This window comes from Ascaphus truei, chromosome 10 (genome assembly GCF_040206685.1).
Source record: "Ascaphus truei isolate aAscTru1 chromosome 10, aAscTru1.hap1, whole genome shotgun sequence".
Lineage (NCBI taxonomy): Eukaryota > Metazoa > Chordata > Amphibia > Anura > Ascaphidae > Ascaphus > Ascaphus truei.
In genome coordinates, this window is record NC_134492.1 from 39878036 (window position 1) to 39898891 (window position 20856).

At 42.6% G+C, this 20856-nt stretch overlaps 1 protein-coding gene across 9 annotated transcripts in view; it reads right to left on the bottom strand.

The window, feature by feature from the left end:
• DNM3 (dynamin 3) overlaps positions 1 to 20856 on the bottom strand; it is a 292881-nt gene that overhangs the window by 104726 nt on the left and 167299 nt on the right. For 6 of the 9 annotated variants that reach the window (XM_075616718.1, XM_075616717.1, XM_075616721.1 and 3 more), the window contains one exon: positions 14761 to 14872. The exons of the other annotated variants lie outside the window; for them this stretch is intronic. In XM_075616718.1, the coding sequence (XP_075472833.1) occupies positions 14761 to 14872 (112 nt within the window). The remainder of the gene's footprint in view (positions 1 to 14760; positions 14873 to 20856) is intronic. 9 annotated transcript variants of the gene reach the window in all.

Sequence of the window (20856 nt, forward strand, 5' to 3'; positions counted from 1 at the left end):
AGCAGATTTTCTAGTGTTTGGATTTTTTTCTCACACTAGTGTTGAAATAACTATGAAGATATATGTACGATTTAAAAAGATTCAGAATGTATTTTTTCTGGCCTTTCACTCCAGTCAGATATTTACACACATTTCACATATGCTTCATTATGCTGAGGACGTTCCTACGGAATGAAACATGTAGGGCAGTGGAGCCGGAGCCGGACCACACTACCAAGCAAAGCACAAGCTGCAGTACGCCCACCCAATTCCTCTGTTTCCTGGCGACAGCGACGCTTCGGGAAGTGACGTCATCCCCACGGAGCGGAGCGAGAGAGTCAAGCTGATGTGCAACGTCTGTGTCAGTTCCTGGACCCAGGGTGGTATTAATGTTTAAGACAGAGCGCCCTTAGTGAGCGCATGGTCTTTTTATTTTGTTTGTTTTAGTAAATTGCATATCTGTTCTATGGTCTGTTTTTCTCTTATTTCTATGAGCGGGGGATCTAGGTCAGATATTACACTGGATCTAGGTCAGATATTACACCCCCATCCCATACCTGCAATACTGAGGCCCCATCCACAACCTTAAGAGGTTTAACCTCTTCATCGCCTTATCCAAATGCATAGCATGTGAGTGATGATTGTGGCTTTTGTATCTCTATATTTTTAAGCTTTTTTGCTGTGTTGCACATATACCTGGGAGTATTTGCGCTCCGTATCCTGCACAAAACAATTCTTATGACGATTGGAAAAAGTATTTTTCATCAGAGCTGCACTACCACTATGGTTTTTGTATTGTGACATATAGTATTCTTATTACATTCATTCTTCACGTCTCTGGGTTGGTTCAATAGTACCTTAATTTACAAGTGAAATTTGCGCTTTAACCTCTTCACTTAATTACACATATACCTGAAGCTGTTTTATACTATTGATCATCCAAAATTAAACTTGCTTTAAAATAATAATTTCTAAAGATTGCCAAATTATTGGTGGAATCAGATTATTTCTAGTTTTTGTTTTATCATATTTTCAAAATAGTTCTCATATTCAGCACTATAATTGTCTGGATTTGTTCACCAACAATAAATATGGACAATTGTTTTTATTTTTTTAAACATATATGAACCAGGAGGGGTCCCCCAGCAATAAGCTGTGATCTCCTGACCCTCCAGTTACCAGGATAATTTTTTTTTCCGTGTGCGTGTTTGACACAAAAAACTACATACAGTAGCAAGAAAGTTTGTAAACCCCAATCATAATTATGGAAATTCCATAGTTTTTCCATGATAACCTTCTTAAATCAAAACCAGTCTTTTGTTAAATATTCAATAGGGTTTATATTAACCAATTCCACATCTTTTTAAACAAAATGATGTATGTATTAGTCAAACAATTAGTAATTAAGAGTAAGGGTTTGTGCAAAAGTAAGCTAACCCTGGTTTTATCAAATAAATTAAATAGGATAATTAGAATCAGGTAGATCTTCAGGTTGTGTTTCGGAGGACCCACCATATATAAAGATCAGAAACTTTGTGAGTTTGGTCTACACCCGGGGGGGGGGGGGCGTAAACTTTTTTTGCATTTACAGTAAGGCTGCTGTGATTGGTTTGTGACTGTGCACTTTCATTGGTTACAGAAGGATCACATTTCCATGCCTCTGCCAGCGCCGTGCTTTGGAGAGCGTACGTGCGCTTGCGAGGCCGTACTTATTGGCAATAACTGAAGTGATCGCGACAAGCGCGCTCAGCGGCAGCATGGACGCTGCCTAAAGTTTCACATACTATTTCACACGTGGACAATGAATGTAAAATCATTTGTCACTAAATAAATGTTGGAAAAAGATCATGTTTTTGTGTCATTTGTTTGATCAGGTTTTTATCTATTATTAGGACTTAAATTCAAATCTAATAACATTTTAAGTTTGAAATATGTGAAAATCCTAAGGGGTTCACAAACGTTTTCTCGCCACTGTATATGGCTGCACACCAACAGAAAATGTCAATATCATCTCACAATGATATTAGTACCTGTCTTATTTAAGTAATAATCCCCTCAGAACAGGGCATCACTGGCCAATAATGCCCTGGCTGGAAGTGTTGAAGGCCCGATGCGAAGCCGAGGGACTTTAACCCAGCCAGGGCATTATTGGCCAGCAATGCCCTGTTCTGAAGGGATTATTACTATTATAGGCTAAATGTAGGCTTTTTTATAAATAATAAACACTTTTGTAAAGTTGAGGAGGAGTGGAGGAGGAGTTTTGTCATTTTATGTAGTTTTCATTAAAGACTTTTTTAACCTTCAAATCTGGTGAGTTCCCCAACTTCTTTTCATAGCAAGCGGTAGTTCACTCGATCATTTTTTGTTTCTGTTACTTTTGTAAAGTTATATAGATTTTTATTAAAATAAAATGGTAAATACATTAAAGCACCTCTATATACGCTTACACTGCAGCTATCTATATCCACACACTGCTGCCCCCTCTGTGTACACACACACACACACACACACACACACACACACACACACACACACACTCTGTAGCTACATCCAAACTCTCCTGCTACACACACACACACACACACAGCACCACACACGCTGCAGCTCTACAAACACACACTGCTGCTACACACACACACAAACTCTGCAGCTACATACACACACACTGCAGCTACAAACACACACAGACACACAAACTGCAGCTACACACACACACACACACACACAAACTGCAGCTACATACAAACTGCAGTTACAGACACACATAGAACAAACTGCAGCTACACACTAGACAGACAAAATGCAGCTACACACTAGACAGACAAACTGCAGCTACACACACACACACACACACACACACACACACACACACACACACACACACACACACACACACACACACAAAACACACAAACTGCAGTTACACACACAAATTGCAGCTACACACACACAAACTGCAGCTACACACTAGACAGACAGAAACTGCAGCTACACACACTGCAGACACTTACTTTACACTCTCTCTCCCTTATCTCAATTAAATCTGTCAGCTCCATTTACGGAGGGAGGAGGAGGAGTCACAGCCTGCTGCTTCTTCCTGACCAATCCCCTGCCCTGTCTCAGAGCTGTTCCTTCCTCCTGACCAATCCGCTGCCCTGTCTCAGAGCTGTTCTGAAAGTGATTGGCTGAAAATAAATACATTGGAAAGAAACACTTTTTAAGCAGCCAAAAATTCCGGGCATTACCGATTGGATAATGCCTAGAATTCTAACCAATCAGAGAGCAGGGATTTCAATAATGCCCGGAATTTTACAGCTTTAGCCTATAATTTTGATTAATGTAGCAATCTAAGGATGCCAGCACTTTTTACTTTAGGAAAAAATTACCATTGTGTGTTACATATACTGCACTGTCACTAACCAGACGCCAGAAACATTGAGCTTGAAAAGCTTAAGAAACACTGGAAAAAGGAAACATCATTGAGCTTTGTTTTGTTAACTGCAGAGCTCTAAAATATTTTACAACTGTCAGACATAATCAGATCCTTACTGTGGGAGGAGTTGATGTGGGGCGGGCACATGTGGGGTGCAGTAAAAACCACAATAGATGGCAAAACTCTGTCATTAAAGAAGTAGTCCCACACACTGTCTAACATGGTGTGTGTGTGTGTGTGTATATACAGGGCCGCCAACAGAAATCATGGGGCCCAAGACAAATGAAAGGAGCAGGGCCTCCCCCCTCCCCAACCCATCCATAGCGCACCTACCACGGAAAAAAAAAATGTGCGCACAACTTTTACTTATCTGTTTTCTTCTTATTGTAATACGGAAAAAAACATTACAATGCAATCTGTTTATTTTGATATTTTCAGCAAAAGACAAAGATACCCAATGCTACATCCAATGTGACAAAAGGCCTGGGAGAGATTCAGTATGGGCCTGGGGTGGGGTTAAGTATGGGCCTGGGGGGGGGGGGGGTTAAGTATGGGTGACTGACTGCCTGGTTGGGTGACTGCCTAAGTGGGTGGGTGACTGCCAGGGTGGGTGACTGCCAGGGTGGGTGGGTGACTGCCAAAGTGGGTGCGTGGGTGACTGCCTGGGTGATTGCCTGAGTGGGTGATTGAATGAGTGGGTGACTGACTGCCAGGGTGGATGACTGACTGCCTGGGTGGGTGACTGACTGCGTGACTGACTGACTGACTGACTGACCCCCCCCCCTCCCCCAGCATCCTCTTCCCCCTCTGCTGCTGTGGATGTACAGCCCCCCATCCCCAATTCTCACCTTCCTTATCTTTGTTTTAACACCCTTCCAGTGCCTCCCCCACCCCACGTCATATACATCTCTCTGTTCTTCATTCTTCCTTTTTTTCTCTTTCCAATCCCTGTCTAAGTCGTAGAAACCTTTGTATATCAGTATTGCTGACCTGAGGAAGAGAGGAAAACTCTCGAAAGCTTGTCCTATGACATAAATTGTTAGTCCAAATAAAAAAGGTATCATCTAATACTGAAGAACTCATTTATTCTGCACTATCGCAACTGGACTAACACAGCTATTTCCGTGTGTGTGTGTGTGTGTATATATATATATATATATATATATATATATATATATAAGGTAGCCTACAAGTAACTTTTTTATCCTTATCATAACATTTTTGTAACAGGCACTGTATGTTCCAACACATCTTGAGTTCGGCTGGTAGAAAGTGAGAGAGGAGACGTTACATCACAGTGTTTTACTCCATCATCAAAAATTGTTCTGAATCATTAATTGGAATCTTCACTAATTCTCAAACCAGTTGATGTCGCATACTAAAAGTGATTGCTGGGCTTATTTTCCCATTGCCCAAATCACAGCTGAACATTTTTGCAGTTATATAATTCATAAATTTCAGACTGGATTGTAAAATGGGCTGTGATTTAACAGGTGACTGACAATGATGAACATATGCCTTACACATCCCCTCTCAATTATGCAATTTACTTGGAACAGTCTTTCCACTTTATTGCATCAAAATCATCCACCAAGTTCAACTTGGAGTAAACCAGGGGTGGCCAAGTCCAGTCCCAAAGGGTCGCCAACATGCCAAGTTTTAAGGATATCCCTGCTTCAGCACAAGTGGCTCAGTCAACGACTAAACATGTATCTGACGCAGCACGGATGTTTCATTATATAGGTTAACAACATTTATTTTCACTGTATGGCTATCATCAATAATGTGGCACTAATAACTGATATTTACTAACATTAGCTATATATAAAAAACTAATTCAACTGTACCCATTCATGTCAAGCAATGAATAATGTATCAATGATGCACATTTTATGAGGTTTTGTACCGTTTTTTAGCACAAAAATGTTGCCACACAAAAACAAACAAATATTTCCTTAGTACATAGGGCCCTATATGTTCCGCACATGCTAATAATGTATATGGTATTAGTACTACAATACCTAAATTGCTGTTACAGTTAAAATGATGCGGAGGCCATTATTCAATATGCTGTAAAGCTGCTTTCGTATGCTGGAGAAGATCCCCCCCCATTCATCTGGACAGACATGATGTCCTCTCCAGCACTGGGAAGCAGCTTCACAGCCTATTAGATATGGGCATAACAAGAGAGGCATATTATATATAAATCTATTGGCAGCATTATATCAAGCATCTTTTTTATCAATTTTGGCTGCAATCTCTTTCAATTGTAAGACCATCTTAGTCTCATTCTTAGCCTATTTTATTTATAGTCAAGCTTTATATGTATTGTTAATTTATCTTTGACAGTGAATATTGCTATTTTCAGAGCCCAATTAAGCCCTACTCCAACGTTTTTACAATGTAATAAAATAACATGGTCACGTTACACTAATTGGATCATAAAATGAGCAATATGAGGCACTTTATCAGCTGCTAGTCTTTAATGTGCACATAATTCTACATACAGTATTGCACACACTGTATGGAAAATATTGATTTACCCCATTTAAAAAGAAACTGTTCAGTGTCCATGAGCCCATGTAGAGCTAATTTTCTGGATATTCTTCTCTAGTGATCGGGAAGAAATACCTGCTGCCTTAGGCTGCGCCCATAGAAGGACAAGCAGCGCTGAGCCGTGCGGACGCTCCGCGCTGAACCCCTGCATCCTCAATGAGGATGCCTTGAGAGGGGGCTCACGCGAGCATCCGCAGGCGTGTGGAGGCTTTGGAGTTTTCAGCCGAGCGCCAAGCTGTTTTTCAGCGCGCTGTCGGCTGAAAACATCCAATCAGCCTTAAGCAGCGTCAACGTCACGGCGCCGTGATGTCGGCGCCGTGACATTGACGTCAGTGTGTCGCGGGCAATTGGCCCAGCGACGTCACTGCCCCGCCTCCAACCACCTCCCCCCGGCTCCCTTCGCGCACGCTGGCTCGCCTGCAAGTCCGTGGAATCGCGCTGACTTAAGCAGGCGAGCCTCAGCGTTAGCGCGCATCCGCTCTCCTCACCCCTCTATGGCCCGGGCCTTAATAGTAATTAAATGTCTTATTACCAAAACACAGGCTACACACTATAACCAAATATCCCTCTTTGACTTTAGGAGCTATATACAATTAACTACTGGGATACCCACAAAGCTGCTGTAATAGTTATGAGACAGTTATTAAATTATTATGATATATTTTTTATTTTATTTTTAGAAACAAAGCCTGCTGTGTATTGATATACCTCACTTATCCCTTTGTAGTCTACTTCATCAGGGACAACCTTGTCCCCTGCCTGGGTGCTGAAGTGTGAAACATTAGACGAACAAATGGTCGTGAGAAAGCACAATTTAGAGAGATTATTAAATAATCGCTACACACTGCTTCCAGTATCCGAAATATCATCATAAACCATGACGTTAAGATTTCAAGGTGAAAAAATGAGAACAGCTCAACAATGCAATTTTAGTTTTAATTTGTACTGCTGCTCTAGTGCATGGGGACATTTTAACATTAAGAGGTTAGATTTTAAAATCAACTCTGCCTTTAACTCTGCTGCTGCAAGAGGAACCTGCAACGCATTGGAGAACAAAGTATTCAAGGACCATCTGACCACAAAAGGTGGTTGTGAGATGAAGATAATAGAAACAAATACAGCAGCAGCAGCAGCAGCAGCAAGGTTCTAAGTATCTGTGAAAATAACAAAACTATGTACAATAATATGTTCCCATACTCCTAATATAGTGTCAAAGTATCGCTCTCTAGTCATGTGAAAATGAAGCAAGCAAACACTAAGTAACAAATTAATTTATAAAACCAAGGCAAAATCCTGTTCCTCTTGCTCTCAAAACCTCCTGTCCCTCTTCCTTTATGTTCAGTCTATGCTTTATTCCAGCTGGAGCCCCTTGTGGCTGCAGGAGCCAAGTCAAAATGTGACCCCACCCAACTGAACTGGCAGCAGCAACTTTGTTCTTAGAAATGTGAATGATCTGAGAATGATGTAAAAAAAAACCCTTCTTAATGCTGGAGAAGCCAACAACATGTTGCATTACTGTAGCAATGGCTTATAATTAGAAATGCAGCTCACTGTTTGTCCAAGGTATATACACTGTAGCTCATAAGATAGAACAATCATTTCAACGTTTGATTCATAGTTTTAACCACAGTGCATAAGTTTATTTCACTGATGTTTTCTGCTTCGTTATCAAACTTATATCACACATGATTTATGGAATTGTACCTTTTTGGAAATTAATTTAGGTTTACTTAAGTTTCTATGATTTATTGCAATAAATCACTTTCAGTAAACAGCCATTCCTCTGTATGTAGAAGTTTAAGAAAAAAAAACATGTTGACTTTGACAACCAAAGAAGAGTGTATAATCAATTTTCAAATCAGCAAGGACAAATACAGTGATAATAAAGTAAATTAACTTACTCTGTTATTTGCCTTTAGTAGAGGGCAGCAAGGGGAAGAAGCAAACATATTAAATGAATATGCAATTTAGGAAAGCATGGAGCTTAATGAGAATGTCACCCTAAGGGCCTTATTCTATATTGTCTGAAGCTGGCTTTTGGAAAAAAAAAATTGGCCGAACATCCCAATTGACTTAAATGGGGATTTTTAGCAGAAAATGGCCCAGACAGCCGTACCCTCCGACACACTTCTTCCCCCACACTACACTAAATGGGATCCCTCTCTTCAGAGACTGATTTGCCTGTATTGCTTCTAATGTGATAACCTTCCTATACAGCAGTGTCCAACTCTCTAACTTCTTTGACTCAAGCAGTTCATAGCTATCACTTGCTGCCAGACTTAATTCCAGTTCCTTGATGCCACATACAGAATAATAATTAAAAAGTGTAGTTTGGCACCTCTGGTGGAAGAGAAGAAAAAATGGATCCAAGCGAAAATTCTTAACGGGAAATTATTTGAATATCTACTGTTCACGCCTTACCTTTCACAAACAGATCTTAATATAACACTAATCTGCAGACCATTGCTATGCCTAAAATTCTTTTGTGTTCTACATGCAACCACAAGCATATAGCCGACATTAATTACCAATAGGAAACAATAGGACAGTCTTTCCACACTCTTGTGATATAGTTCAAATTCGAATTGCCCCCAGAGACGCATAGAGTGTGATGTTTTAGTGAACCAACATAAGAGATCTTTATAAATGAAGTTACAGTGTATACAAATATCACAAGCCATATTTACTAAGCAGTGCTATTCCATAAGGCCCACCGTATGACGCATGTATGTGAATAGGTGTCTTCCGATGCAGGAAGGCGTCTTATAACAGGACCGTAAATATGTAAGTAAATATGCCCATATATGTATAGTATAACTTCAGCTACAAAGCACTTTCCATTAATAGATGTCACAAATCCAACCAACAACAAAGTAGGGATCATTAGATACAGACGAAAGCAATGGCGTCCTCGTAGCACTCGGAAACAAAACGTTTCAAAGTCAAACTGACATCATAAAAATGTTTTATTGCAGAAAGAAAGCACAAGGTTTTCGGGGGGGAAACAGGCAGTGGGGGGTAACAGCTGTTATTCATGGAAGCAAATCCGTTGGGCTCCTTATTAAAGAAAATGTTTAAAATTGTGTAAATTTGTTGCTTTTAAATGCTGCAAGTTACATTTTAGGGAAAGGTGATCCTCCTGAAAAATAACTGCAGTTTTTAACAAAGTACTGACAAGTTGGTTGGAAGGGACAAATGGAACTACATGAATGATTTCCTTACACTACGAGAGGGGCCAGAAAAAAATCAGAGTGAGGGGAAAAACAGATGTCTAATTCACAGCACATCTTGCAGTAAAGGGGCTAAAGGGTCAATTTACAAAACTAAGTGAGGTGGTTATTTTGTGAAAATATTGAGTAAGAATCCTGCTATTGTGAAAGGTAAGGCACAACAGACTGCAAGAATAAAGAAAGAAGGCTTTGAAGTTGCTTTTGAAATTCTTTTCCTGCTCTCCTGGAAACAGTAAGGTTAACCTGCAGCCCCCTGCCCCCCTTTCCATACAAACAACTTGGCTTTGTGACAGCCTTGTTCCAGACCTGCCCTGAGGCCCAACACACAAGTGAAATAGGGGTTGGAAAGAGGGGGCCGCTGCAGGGATCTACACTACACTGTAGACTAGGTCTTGGCTGCTCTTCCTGTTACAGGTATTTGGTTTGTGCATCACATATAGTAGCTACAATTTGAAAATGTTACCATGAGTGACAGCAAAGAAAAATATCACTTGTGAGCACATTCACATGTTTAAGGCTGCGCTTTTTGTGCAGTCGCCGTCGACAGTGACGGTGACGTCATGCATGCGGGTCGCTGGAAAAATCAAATTCACTTGACTTCCAGCGATCGTGACCAAGCCGTTGCTCCGACGCTTCTACTATAAGCGCATGTGATGGCAGCAATACATTTGTTTTGCCGCAACGCTGCGTCGCCATCGCTGGCACTATAAGCGCAGCCTAAGACAGGTCTGCAACCCTGCCTTTCCCCATTATCTCTTAGCATACAATGTTTCCATTGCAGTCATGGATTCTGGGTAATGGCATGCAAATGAGTGACAAAATGCATGTCTGATTCTTTATATAAAAAAAGACAAATTCAGTATTGTTAGAGAGAGCTCTCTTTCTTCTGCACAGAACTACGGGGCACTACTATGGGTCACTGCCATAGGTTGGCTGGCATACGGGAGAAACATTGGGTACTGTACTAATGTACTAAAGAAATTGACTATTATCACAAATATTGCCAGAAATCACCAAATATTCAGAGGCAAAAGAACACAGTGATACAAAAAATTATTGCGCTCATAAGTGATTAGTGAGTGATAAGTGCTATTGTGACCTAAATAAAAATAAACATAACCTGATTGGAGGGAGGTTTTATGCCGCTGTTCTTATGGGATGGCTCAGCACTCCAGACTAATACAAAACAGAAGAAAAAACAGCGCAAAAAAACCCATAGTGTAGTACATTAAAAATCAATTTATAGGGTAAAAGGTGAGTATTGCACGTACATCAATATAAAAATTACACAGCATAACATGTTAGGGACATGTTACCACTCGGCGGGGACAGCAGGGCACGAGCAGACGTACAACTGGAACGTCCTTCCTCTGGTCGCTGGTATCCAGGATCGGAAAGTTCAACTCTGCTTGAAAAGCCTTCCTGTACACTGAAGATACTCCAGCCGTCAGTTCAGAGGGGGTGATCTCCTGATCAGTTCCAGGTTAGTCCGCGTGTGCGTGTGACGTCATCAAGTGGCGTCCCTCTGCCGGTCGCGTCTCACCACACTGGGTAGTATGTCGAGTTAGCAAAAGTACCGATCAAAGCTTGTGCAATAAATTTAAGCCACAATGGGAAACGAATAAGAAAATAAAGTAACGCGCCCTCTCCTACGCGTTTCGTATCGAAATACTTCTTCTTTGACACTTGACGTCACACGCACACGCGGACAAACCTGGAACTGATCAGGAGATCACCTCCTCTGAACTGACGGCTGGAGTATCTTCAGTGTACAGGAAGGCTTTTCAAGCAGAGTTGAACTTTCCGATCCTGGATACCAGCGACCAGAGGAAGGACGTTCCAGTTGTACGTCTGCTCGTGCCCTGCTGTCCCCGCCGAGTGGTAACATGTCCCTAACATGTTATGCTGTGTAATTTTTATATTGATGTACGTGCAATACTCACCTTTTACCCTATAAATTGATTTTTAATATACTACACTATGGGTTTTTTTGCGCTGTTTTTTCTTCTGTTTTGCAAAAGAACACAACCTGACATCACAAATCTGCAATTAAAAAGGTAAAAAAAAGCTGTGTGTGCTGTGCACGCGCATAGTAAGTGAAACTTCTTTGACTTTTGTCACAGAAATTGTATTTGTATTGGTGATGTTTTAATTAAAAATCAAAATACAATTTCATTGACAAAACGCAAATAAATTTGACTTAGAACATGCGTACACATCCCTTGTATTTGCACTAAGCGTGAATTCCTCGTGTGTGTGTGTGTGTGCGTGACTGTGTGTGTGTGCGTGTGACTGTGTGTGTGCGTGTGACTGTGTGACTGTGCGTGTGACTGTGCGACTGTGCGTGTGACTGTGCGTGTTACTGTGTGACTGTGTGTGACTGTGCACGTGACAGTGCGTGTACGCGTGACAGTGCACGGTGCACGTGACAGTGCGTGTGCACGCGACTGACTGTGCGCGCGACTGACTGTGCGCGCGACTGACTGTGCGCGCGACTGACTGTGCGCGCGACTGACTGTGCGCGCGACTGACTGTGTGTGTGTGCGTGTGACTGTGTGTGTGTGTGCGTGTGACTGTGTGTGTGTGCGTGTGACTGTGCGTGTGTGCGTGACCATGTGCGTGTGTGTGTGACCGTGTGCGTGTGTGTGACCGTGTGACGTATGCGCAGCCCCCCTGCACCTCACACATCCCCCTAACCTATTCACAGTCAGTGTGTGTATGTGTCAGTCAGTGTGTGTGTGTGTGTGTGTCAGTCAGTGTGTGTGTATGTGTCAGTGTGTGTGCATGTGTGTCAGTCAGTGTGTGTATGTGTGTCAGTCAGTGTGTGTGTGTGTATGTGTGTCAGTCAGTGTGTGTGTCTGTGTGTGTATATATGTATGTGTGTGTGTCTGTCACTGTATGTGTGTCTCTCTTTCTGTGTCCTGCCCCCTCTCTCCTGACTCCCCCCCCCTCAAAGGCAGGCAGAGCTGTGGACCCGCGGCGGCTCTGCCTGAGACTCTCCTCCCCTCACACCCCCCCCCCCCACAGACAGGCAGAGCTGCGTACCCGCAGCGGCTCTGCCTGAGACTCTCCTCCCTCCCCCCCCCCTCACAGACAGGCAGAGCTGCGGACCCACGGCGGCTCTGCCTGAGACTCCTGAGTCTCTCCTCGCCCCCCCCACCCCCCGGCGAGACGCGGCCGCACCGGGCACCGGGCAGATACCTAATAAAGCCCCCCCCCCTCCGGAAGTGCTGCGTGGGCAGAGGCAGTGTCGGCGGGGAAGGGGGGCAGCGCGTCATCGTCAGCGGGAGCTGGCTTGGTGCTGTGGGGAACGCAGCTCACTCTACCCCCCCCCCCCCCCCCCCGTTCCATGCCTCGGCCGAGGGAGGTCAGCAGGAGTGGCGGCAATTAAATTTTGAGGGCTGCCGCCGCCGCATGTCAGCGGGTGGGGGGAGCAGAGCTCGTTAGGAGCTGCGGCGGCGGATACCCTCCATGATCCCTGGGCTCCTCTCCTCGACCCCGGCGGCGCTCAGTCAGCGGGACGCAGAAAAGCGGAGGTAGGGAGGAGAGAGGCTGCGCGGCATGGCAGCGGCCGTTAGGAGCGGCGGCTATCGCCGCCGCATATGTCACGGTGTGTGGGGGGTGTGGGGCTGGGGGGGGGTGGGGGGGTGATTAGGAGCGGCGCCGGCGGCTATCGCCGCCGCCGCCGCATCTGATTTGTGGAGCGGGTGTGATGTCAGTGTTGGGGTCGGGCTGAGCCAGAACACAGCCCGGCCTCAACTGCCAGCACTGACGTCACATCCGTTTCATTTCTGTCTCCACAATTCTTTTTTGCCCCATCACGAATGAGGTGCCACTAAGGAAGTTTCACTTCAAAAAAAGAAGAAAGTATGCTGCCAAAGATTTACACATCTCTCGCCCTACAAATAAAGTTGGTTCACTAGGTGGGTCAAGTGGTTCTTATCTAGGGTAACATTCTATGTTTTCTATAGCAAATTATTTCAGGGACCTCAGGACGAAAATCTGAAGCATCATCGCATGATAGCTAGGCTATGCAGTAACCACATATTGCAACAGTAAGTAGGAAATATAAATACGAGTCTCTGAAACTAGGTCAGATTCTTTTAGGACACTTACATTTGTGCTGTAACAGAGAACACAATTGTATGGCAAAAAGTTGAACTGACACCAAAACAGTTACCCAACACAATTCTAGATAGGGACACTCAACAGCAAATATATGTAGTATGAGGACAAAAGATAATTATATTATGTCTTGGGGATGTAATTTCCAAGAATGTTTTGACAAGAGTTCTACCCAAGAAATACAGCGTTAAAAGATCTCTGGAATTCACTGACAGTGGTTTATGAATTAAAAAAACTTGTTCAGAAAGTATATCAGAAATAAAAAAGAGACCATGGGGGGTAACAAGCAGCAGAGAGCAAGAGGCCTGAAGTAAGCAAATCAAGACGTGAACCATCTAAGCTCCCCATTTATAGCTGCATATATGAATTTCTCAATGTCCCATGTAGCAGGGAATCCAGCCAAAACAAACATGGGTGCACTTCAGAGAAATCCACTCTGGAAAGGTTGGACACAAAGCTGGGAGCCAGGCCTGTATTTGGATATACTGTAGATACATAAAGCCAGTGCTGAGCTTGCTGGTAAATGGATATCCTGTTCTAAGGCTGAAGAGGACGGTGCTTGGGATTTGTCTCTGGCATATTGTTTGGAGAAAGGAAGGCAGTAATATAGATTTTAATGCAACTTGGGAGGCAGACTTCTTTAGGGTAAGACTTGAGACCTCAAGGGAAAATAGAAGCAAGGGACTAGTGACAAAAATAAAAATTTAAATAATGTTGCCAAATTTCTCTGTAAAACAGCCTACAACTTATTTTGGAGCTATAAAATGGGAACCAAGTACACAACAGAACAGGACAAAGTGAACACAGAATACTTTTAACGAGTTAGACCCTCAGTTGCTGCTTTAAGAGTAGACCCTCAGTTGCTGCTGAAGAGACCAGCACGGTTAGCCATTAAAATATGTGTCCTTCTTTGAACTTTGCTTAAATCAGATTTTAGGATATCAATGTATTTTTTATGTATGCACTATATGACTTTCAGTTTTTATAAGGCAGCTCTGTGTTTTGTGTAATAAGCATTATGTGGTTAATTAGTACAGTGTAAAAAAATGGAAAAAAAGAATCCGTTCGTCATGGACTTGTTAAATTGAAAAGTTGCAGTAGCTGTATTAGTCCTGGAGAGGTGTATGCTCGTTGAAAAGTATGAAACCTTTAAATGCACCAACATAAAAGTTTTTCCTACATACAGCTGCACACAGGTTTTCCGAACCTCACAACTCTTTTCGCGGTTTAAGTGATATTCTGTAGGGATCTCCAACTGTCAAAAATGAATATTTTTTCCAATAACAAATTGCATATGCGTTAAGAATAGATACATTAATGGGTGGATGTTCAGTCTCACATTGCCAGTACAGAAAAGCCAATGGCTTAAGTAAGTTCATGTATATCATTTACAATAATGAGGAGGAACTGATTAGTGTAGTCAAAGAAGCTCCTTACCACTGATTTATCAGGATAAACACCTGCTCGGAGTAGAGATGCCTTCCAACTATCCATTTCTTCCTGGGAGTCACAGCCCAGCTCCAGGCAACGGTAATCCTTGTACACGTTCCTACAAACCCAAAATGTGAAGGAACAGCATTGTTACAAAGGAGCACAGTAACATTCACAGGTTTGACCAATATTTTTAACTCTCACACCATTTGTGCAGAAATTGCTCCAGTAAGATATTATATCTATCATGACAAGAAGAGGTAGATGAACAGGACATTAATGATACACTAAGTCCTGGTACATCAGGGTGTGACGTTACGTAAACCAGTAACATACATCAGTTTCTCTGAGGTTAACACATATCTACAAAGCTAATTATATATACAGTACTTTTAGGACTTGGTATCCAATTTTCATAGATTATGCCTGTCCCTGAAGGGAATTACGATATGTTACAAATTCAGGGATAATGGTGTAACCTCTTCTATGATACCTACAATAAACTGAAATAGGAAAGTACCATATAGTAGACAGAAATTACTGATTTCCCAAACTCTGGTGTAAGCAGAGTAGGGAGTAATGAATGCTCTATAAAAGAATTTCACAAATTCCACAGGAATATAATCTCACACAGAGAAGATTGTTAAGAGAAGAAGAGACTACAAGAGAGTAAAGATAGGTAGGAAGAATGAAGTTAATAAGAAAATGAGTAAGTATGGTGGGCACTACTGTAAGTGGAAAAGAGAAAGTTGGGGACAGCAAAAGCGAGGGAAGAAATTATGTCTCTGGAACGATTTGCTTTTTGGAACTACCCATCTGCTCTGAGTTAGCTGAAATGTGTGACTAACATTTTCTAGCAGGGCGTGCCTCTTTTAGGTCACTCCAAACCAGGGCTTCTCCATGTATTACATTAACTCATTTTCTATCATGATGTTGTCTGACTTTGTGACTATGATCAAAGGATTTTATTGACTTCTATCTGAAACTGTTCTTTTTAGGGATATTGAAAAGTTCCTCCACGCAGAAAATATAGTTTAGTTTGTAAAGGTGAGATCAACGTCTCCTTGCAGCTTCGTTAGGCAGTCGCTCCAAACTTGCCCCAGGTTAGTCCTCAGACGAGGTCTTAGAAAGAGAGATCAGAGAAGTGCAGCAGAGGTTAAAAGGGTATAAATTAATGTAATTAAGGTAAGTATGCATAACTTAAATATAAAATAAGATCAAGCTGTTCATAGAGTATTGAGGTGGTTTTTAAGATATTAAGCCAGCAAACTAGCTAATGTTTAAACCACATAAGGAAGTACTGTCTTGTATGAAACACGTTGTGGCATTTTTTGTTGCATCATCGCGTTACCCTGTGACCACGCTATCATGAGGGCTTGTTGGGGGACCAGTGTAATTCCGAGCCGTGTCTGGCTTTTCCGAGGGAACCCAACTTCCAGTTGTATAACACCAACAGACAGCGAAGCTTAAAAACCACCGCAAAACTCTGTGAACATCTTAACCCTATTTGTAAAGAAAGTTATGCATACTTACCTTTATTAATTTATACCCTTTTAACCTCTGGCACTTCTCTTCTCTGTTCTTTTTTAGCGCTAAAGTTAAGATCTTATAAAAGCTTAATTGGGTCAACATCCCCTGTTTTGTTAGCATATTTGGCAGAAAATGGGTTAATGAAAGGTTCAAAATGCATACACCCACCACAAATATAATAATCTACTCCTTAGCAACATACAAGGCGTATATATTTCTTCTTTTACAGATACTTAAAAAAAAAATTATGGGCAAAGTGATTTTCCCCCCAAAAAGCAACAGGTAGGTGGTATATATGCATATGTACTGTATATGTATGTGCGTGTTTTATGACTTAGGACAGGACAGCTTCCTTTGTAATTAAAAGTTCAGTTTACTATATTAAAAATGTTTTAAAGCTCTTTAAAATGTTAAAATAGCAGCATGAGCACAAGTGGGGTATGCTATGGCTACAGTTGTGACCCTATGATTTAGGTTGACCATCATTGCACTACAATAATCAAGTGTTTAGGCATCTTAGCCAACCCTTATCTCGGAATCTAGTGCTGTTAGTAAAGTTAAATCAGAGTAATACTGTCCATCAACCGTCTTTGGAAACCCCAGCTCATTTGGGTTATTAAATAGAGACAGCAGGGACTGCTCAGCAGAGTGTACAACGTATAGAGAAGTCTTGACTTCCTGGCTACAGAGCTGGGTCTTGTCTTGCGAGAAAGCTGCCAATCAGAACATTTTTTACAGGAAATAGGTGGGGAGTAGGCAAAAGTATTTTCTGTGAAACTCTAGAAGGGAGAACAACATTACTTTACTACAAGATTTCTCCACCCTTGACTGTGGTTTAACGGATATGTTCTTTAGTGCACCAGAAATTTACTATGGTTGAAAATCTCTATGATGTGCACTAAGCCTACATCAAAGTCCTTAAAATCACCATGGATATGTGGGGTTTTCTGCAATATTACCCAATTGGGTAGCCCTGGAATACACTACACCCCCCCATCCCCCTAACCACTGGCAGGACCCTCTCCCCTCAGCCCTCCCACTCACAGTCACCGGCAGCACATTGAGGGAAAAAGCAGCAACCCAGGACAGTGAGTGTAGGGGAGAGCCAGGCCCAAAGTAAGTAAGTAAGTGTATGTATGTATGTATGTATGTATGTATGTATGTATGTATGTATGTATATATATATATATATATACACACACACACATATATATCTATATATATATACACAGATATATATGTCTTTATTTATATAGCGCCATCAATGTACATAGCGCTTGACAGTAGTAATACACGTGACAATCATAAATAACAAATAATACAAATAACAGATCATGGGAATAAGTGCTTCAGACATAAAAATAACATTTAGGAAGAGGAGTCCCTGCTCTGAAGAGCTTACAATCTAATTGGTAGGTAGGAAAAACATACAGAGACAGTATTAGGGCATTCAGGTAAGTGCGTCTGCAGGGGGCCGAGCTTTATGTATCGTGTATAGTATTAGCCATGGTGCTACTCATATGCTGCTTTAAGCAAGTCTGTCTTAGGTGGGTCTTAAAGGTGGATAGAGAGGGTGCTAGTCTGGTATTGAGGGGAAGTGCATTCAAGTGGTTTGGGGCAGTGTGTGTGTGTGTGTGTGTGTGTGTGTGTGTGTGTGTGTGTGTGTGTGTGTGTGTGTGTGTGTGTGTATATATATATATAGTGAGAGGAAAGGTGGTGAAGTTGTGGATGGGAGATACATACGCCCTACATTATGCAAATTATACTTATCCCTACTAAGGGTTAAAGGCCCAGGAAGGTTTTGCAAATAAAGCCAGGTGCAGATCACCTGTCCTTAATTAACAGAGTATAAGAAAGTGAAGGCAAGATGTGTTCTTCCCTCTCCCCTTATTCCAGATAAGGCTAAGGCCCCGCTCCCAGAGTCAGCGCACCCGCACTGCAGACAGGCGGTGCGCTGACATACACAGACCGCGATATGCGGTCTGTAGGGAGCGGGAGCCGGAGCGGGAGGTAGGCGGGAGTGGGAGGATTGACATGGAGGGGGGGCGTGGCTTGAGCGGAGGGACCCGCTACTCTCCCCCCCCCTCCCTCCACGGACTCGGGCTGGAGCTGCTGAGAGTAAGTTTAAACACACACGCAGGCACTCATACATACACACACACAGGCAGGCACTCACGCACTCATACACACACACACACAGACAGAGGCAGGCACTCACGCACTCAGGCACACACACACACACACACACAGACAGGCACTCACGCACACACACACACACACAGACAGGCACTCACGCACACACATACACACACAGACAGGCACGCACGCACTCAGACACACACACAGACAGGCACTCACCTGCTTTCACTCCACACTCCTCCCCACTCCCCGAAGCCTCTCCTCCTTCCAAAGCCTCCCCTCCTCATTGGCTCACAGCCACACCACGTGACGCGTCAACGCTAGGAAACACCATTCTCTTGTGTCTCCTAGTGGCTGACGCGCCACAGCGTGTAGTCAGCTGTGCCGCCAGGGGGGACCGGCTCGCGAGGATTCCCCTGCTGGTGGGGAACTTGCGACATGGCCGCCCGCGCCAACGAGCGTAGCGGGACCGAGGCCTAAGAGAGCTGGATGCTACAGGCAGGCACTGGCCTGCAACAGGTTTGGTTTATGATATCTGTTTTATTGTTTGGTAAGTGGGAAAGCCACACAAAAGATAGCTAGAGAATGACTGCCTAGTTAATGCTCAGATAGAGCTAGGATTTATTTTGATTCTTTTGTTTGCCTTGGTTTAGTCTGCTGGAGTGACAAAGGAAATAAAGCCTTTAAACCATAGCTGGATGGCCGTGACTGTGCTTTACCCTAAAAAGGCAGTACTCCAGGCGTTAGGATACAACGGCATGGACAAGAGTAGCAAGATCCACTGGGGGCGGGGGGGGGATCAAGTGCTTAACCCCGACTATGTTCTTTAGGTGGAAGAATAAAAATTTGATCACGGCTAACACCTGATCTTTAAGGGTCAAGTTACAGTCAAGGACAACACCAAGACTCCGCACACGGACAGAGTTTAGCAACTGGGAACTCCCAAGCTTAAAGCCAGTGTGTTGACCGAGCTGCAGTCTTGTTGTATTCTGACAGTGAGCATTCACCACGAGCACTTTTGTCATATCAGGATTCAACCTCAACCAACTGGAATTCATTGATTCTAGGAGCTCAGATAAACATCTATTGAAGACTGATAATGGGTTCTTAGTGCCTGGTGCAAAGGACAAGTAGAGTTGAGTGTCATCTGTATAGCAGTGATAACCCAGGCCATGCCGTCTGATTATGTCACCTCGTGTCATCATGTACATTGTGAAGAACATAGGAGATGGGATCGAACCTTGTGGCACTCCGCATGACAAGGGCATGAGTGCAGAGGAGTACACTCCTGAAGATACTCTCTGTGACCTGCTAGTGAGAGAGGATCCGAACCAGCTGAGAACTGTGCCACCCAGTCCTTTAGTCCTAAAGTAATCATTTTAGGTGCTCCATTAAGATCCCATGGTCCACAGTATCAAATGCTACAGAGAGGTGAAAGAGTACTAAGATCGAACATTCACCTCTGTTGCTCACCATCAGGAGATCATTTAGCACATGAACCAGAGCTGGTTCAGTCCTATGCCGTCTTCTGAATCCTGATTGGAATTATGTTCAATTGTTAGTAAAGAATCGAGATTCTAGTGCTAATTCCTACCCTACACGTATGCTATTCAAACTTTTCCAGATGCCTTCATATAGTCAGTGTGAGACATAGTGCACACAGAGGATTCTGGGATGCAAATAATAACATGTTTACTTTTTACTTCTACAATACAGAGACAGTCCCTTAGATTAAACCTACTGTTGTACACATGTTAGACAGAATTCACATATTTATTAAAGTGTAAAACCAATAGAGCAATTAAAAGAGTTGCAATCCTATGAAATATAAGGTACAGTTCACTGTGAGGGAAAGAAGACGTTAACTGCAGCTAAAATTGTGAAGAGTTCAATATAGCTCTGATTTATCAACTATCACCACAAAATTGGTTTCAACTGCGAAGTTTTGGGTAATCCAAAATATCTTGAAGCTAAAAATGTCAATACTTGGGGCACATATTGCCAAAACAATACATTTGTTTTTGTAAAGCAATGTCTCCAACTTCCCAATAATACACAGCCAAATTAAGAGAGGATGTAGGCTAAAAAAAGGCCTCCTCTCAAATGTGCAGTTAATATAGAGTTTGTATCTCCAAGTGTTCTGCAAGAGGGTCCTGTGAAGCTACAAAAGTAACAGGATTTCTTTCTTTGATACATGTGGTACCATTTTGTTGCCCCAGACTTGCACCACAATGGGCTTCATGCATAATATTTTATCATTATCAATTATTTATATTTATACAGGATGATGGAGTTGTTTCATTTAATGTGGCTACGTTATTTTCTTGAGTGAATACAATGTTGCAGAGAGCATGCGTAAACTTGGGTTAAGGCAAATTTAGATATGCTAACTCCCCTTAAACTGAATTTTGGCCTAAGACTTTAAAAGCTAGT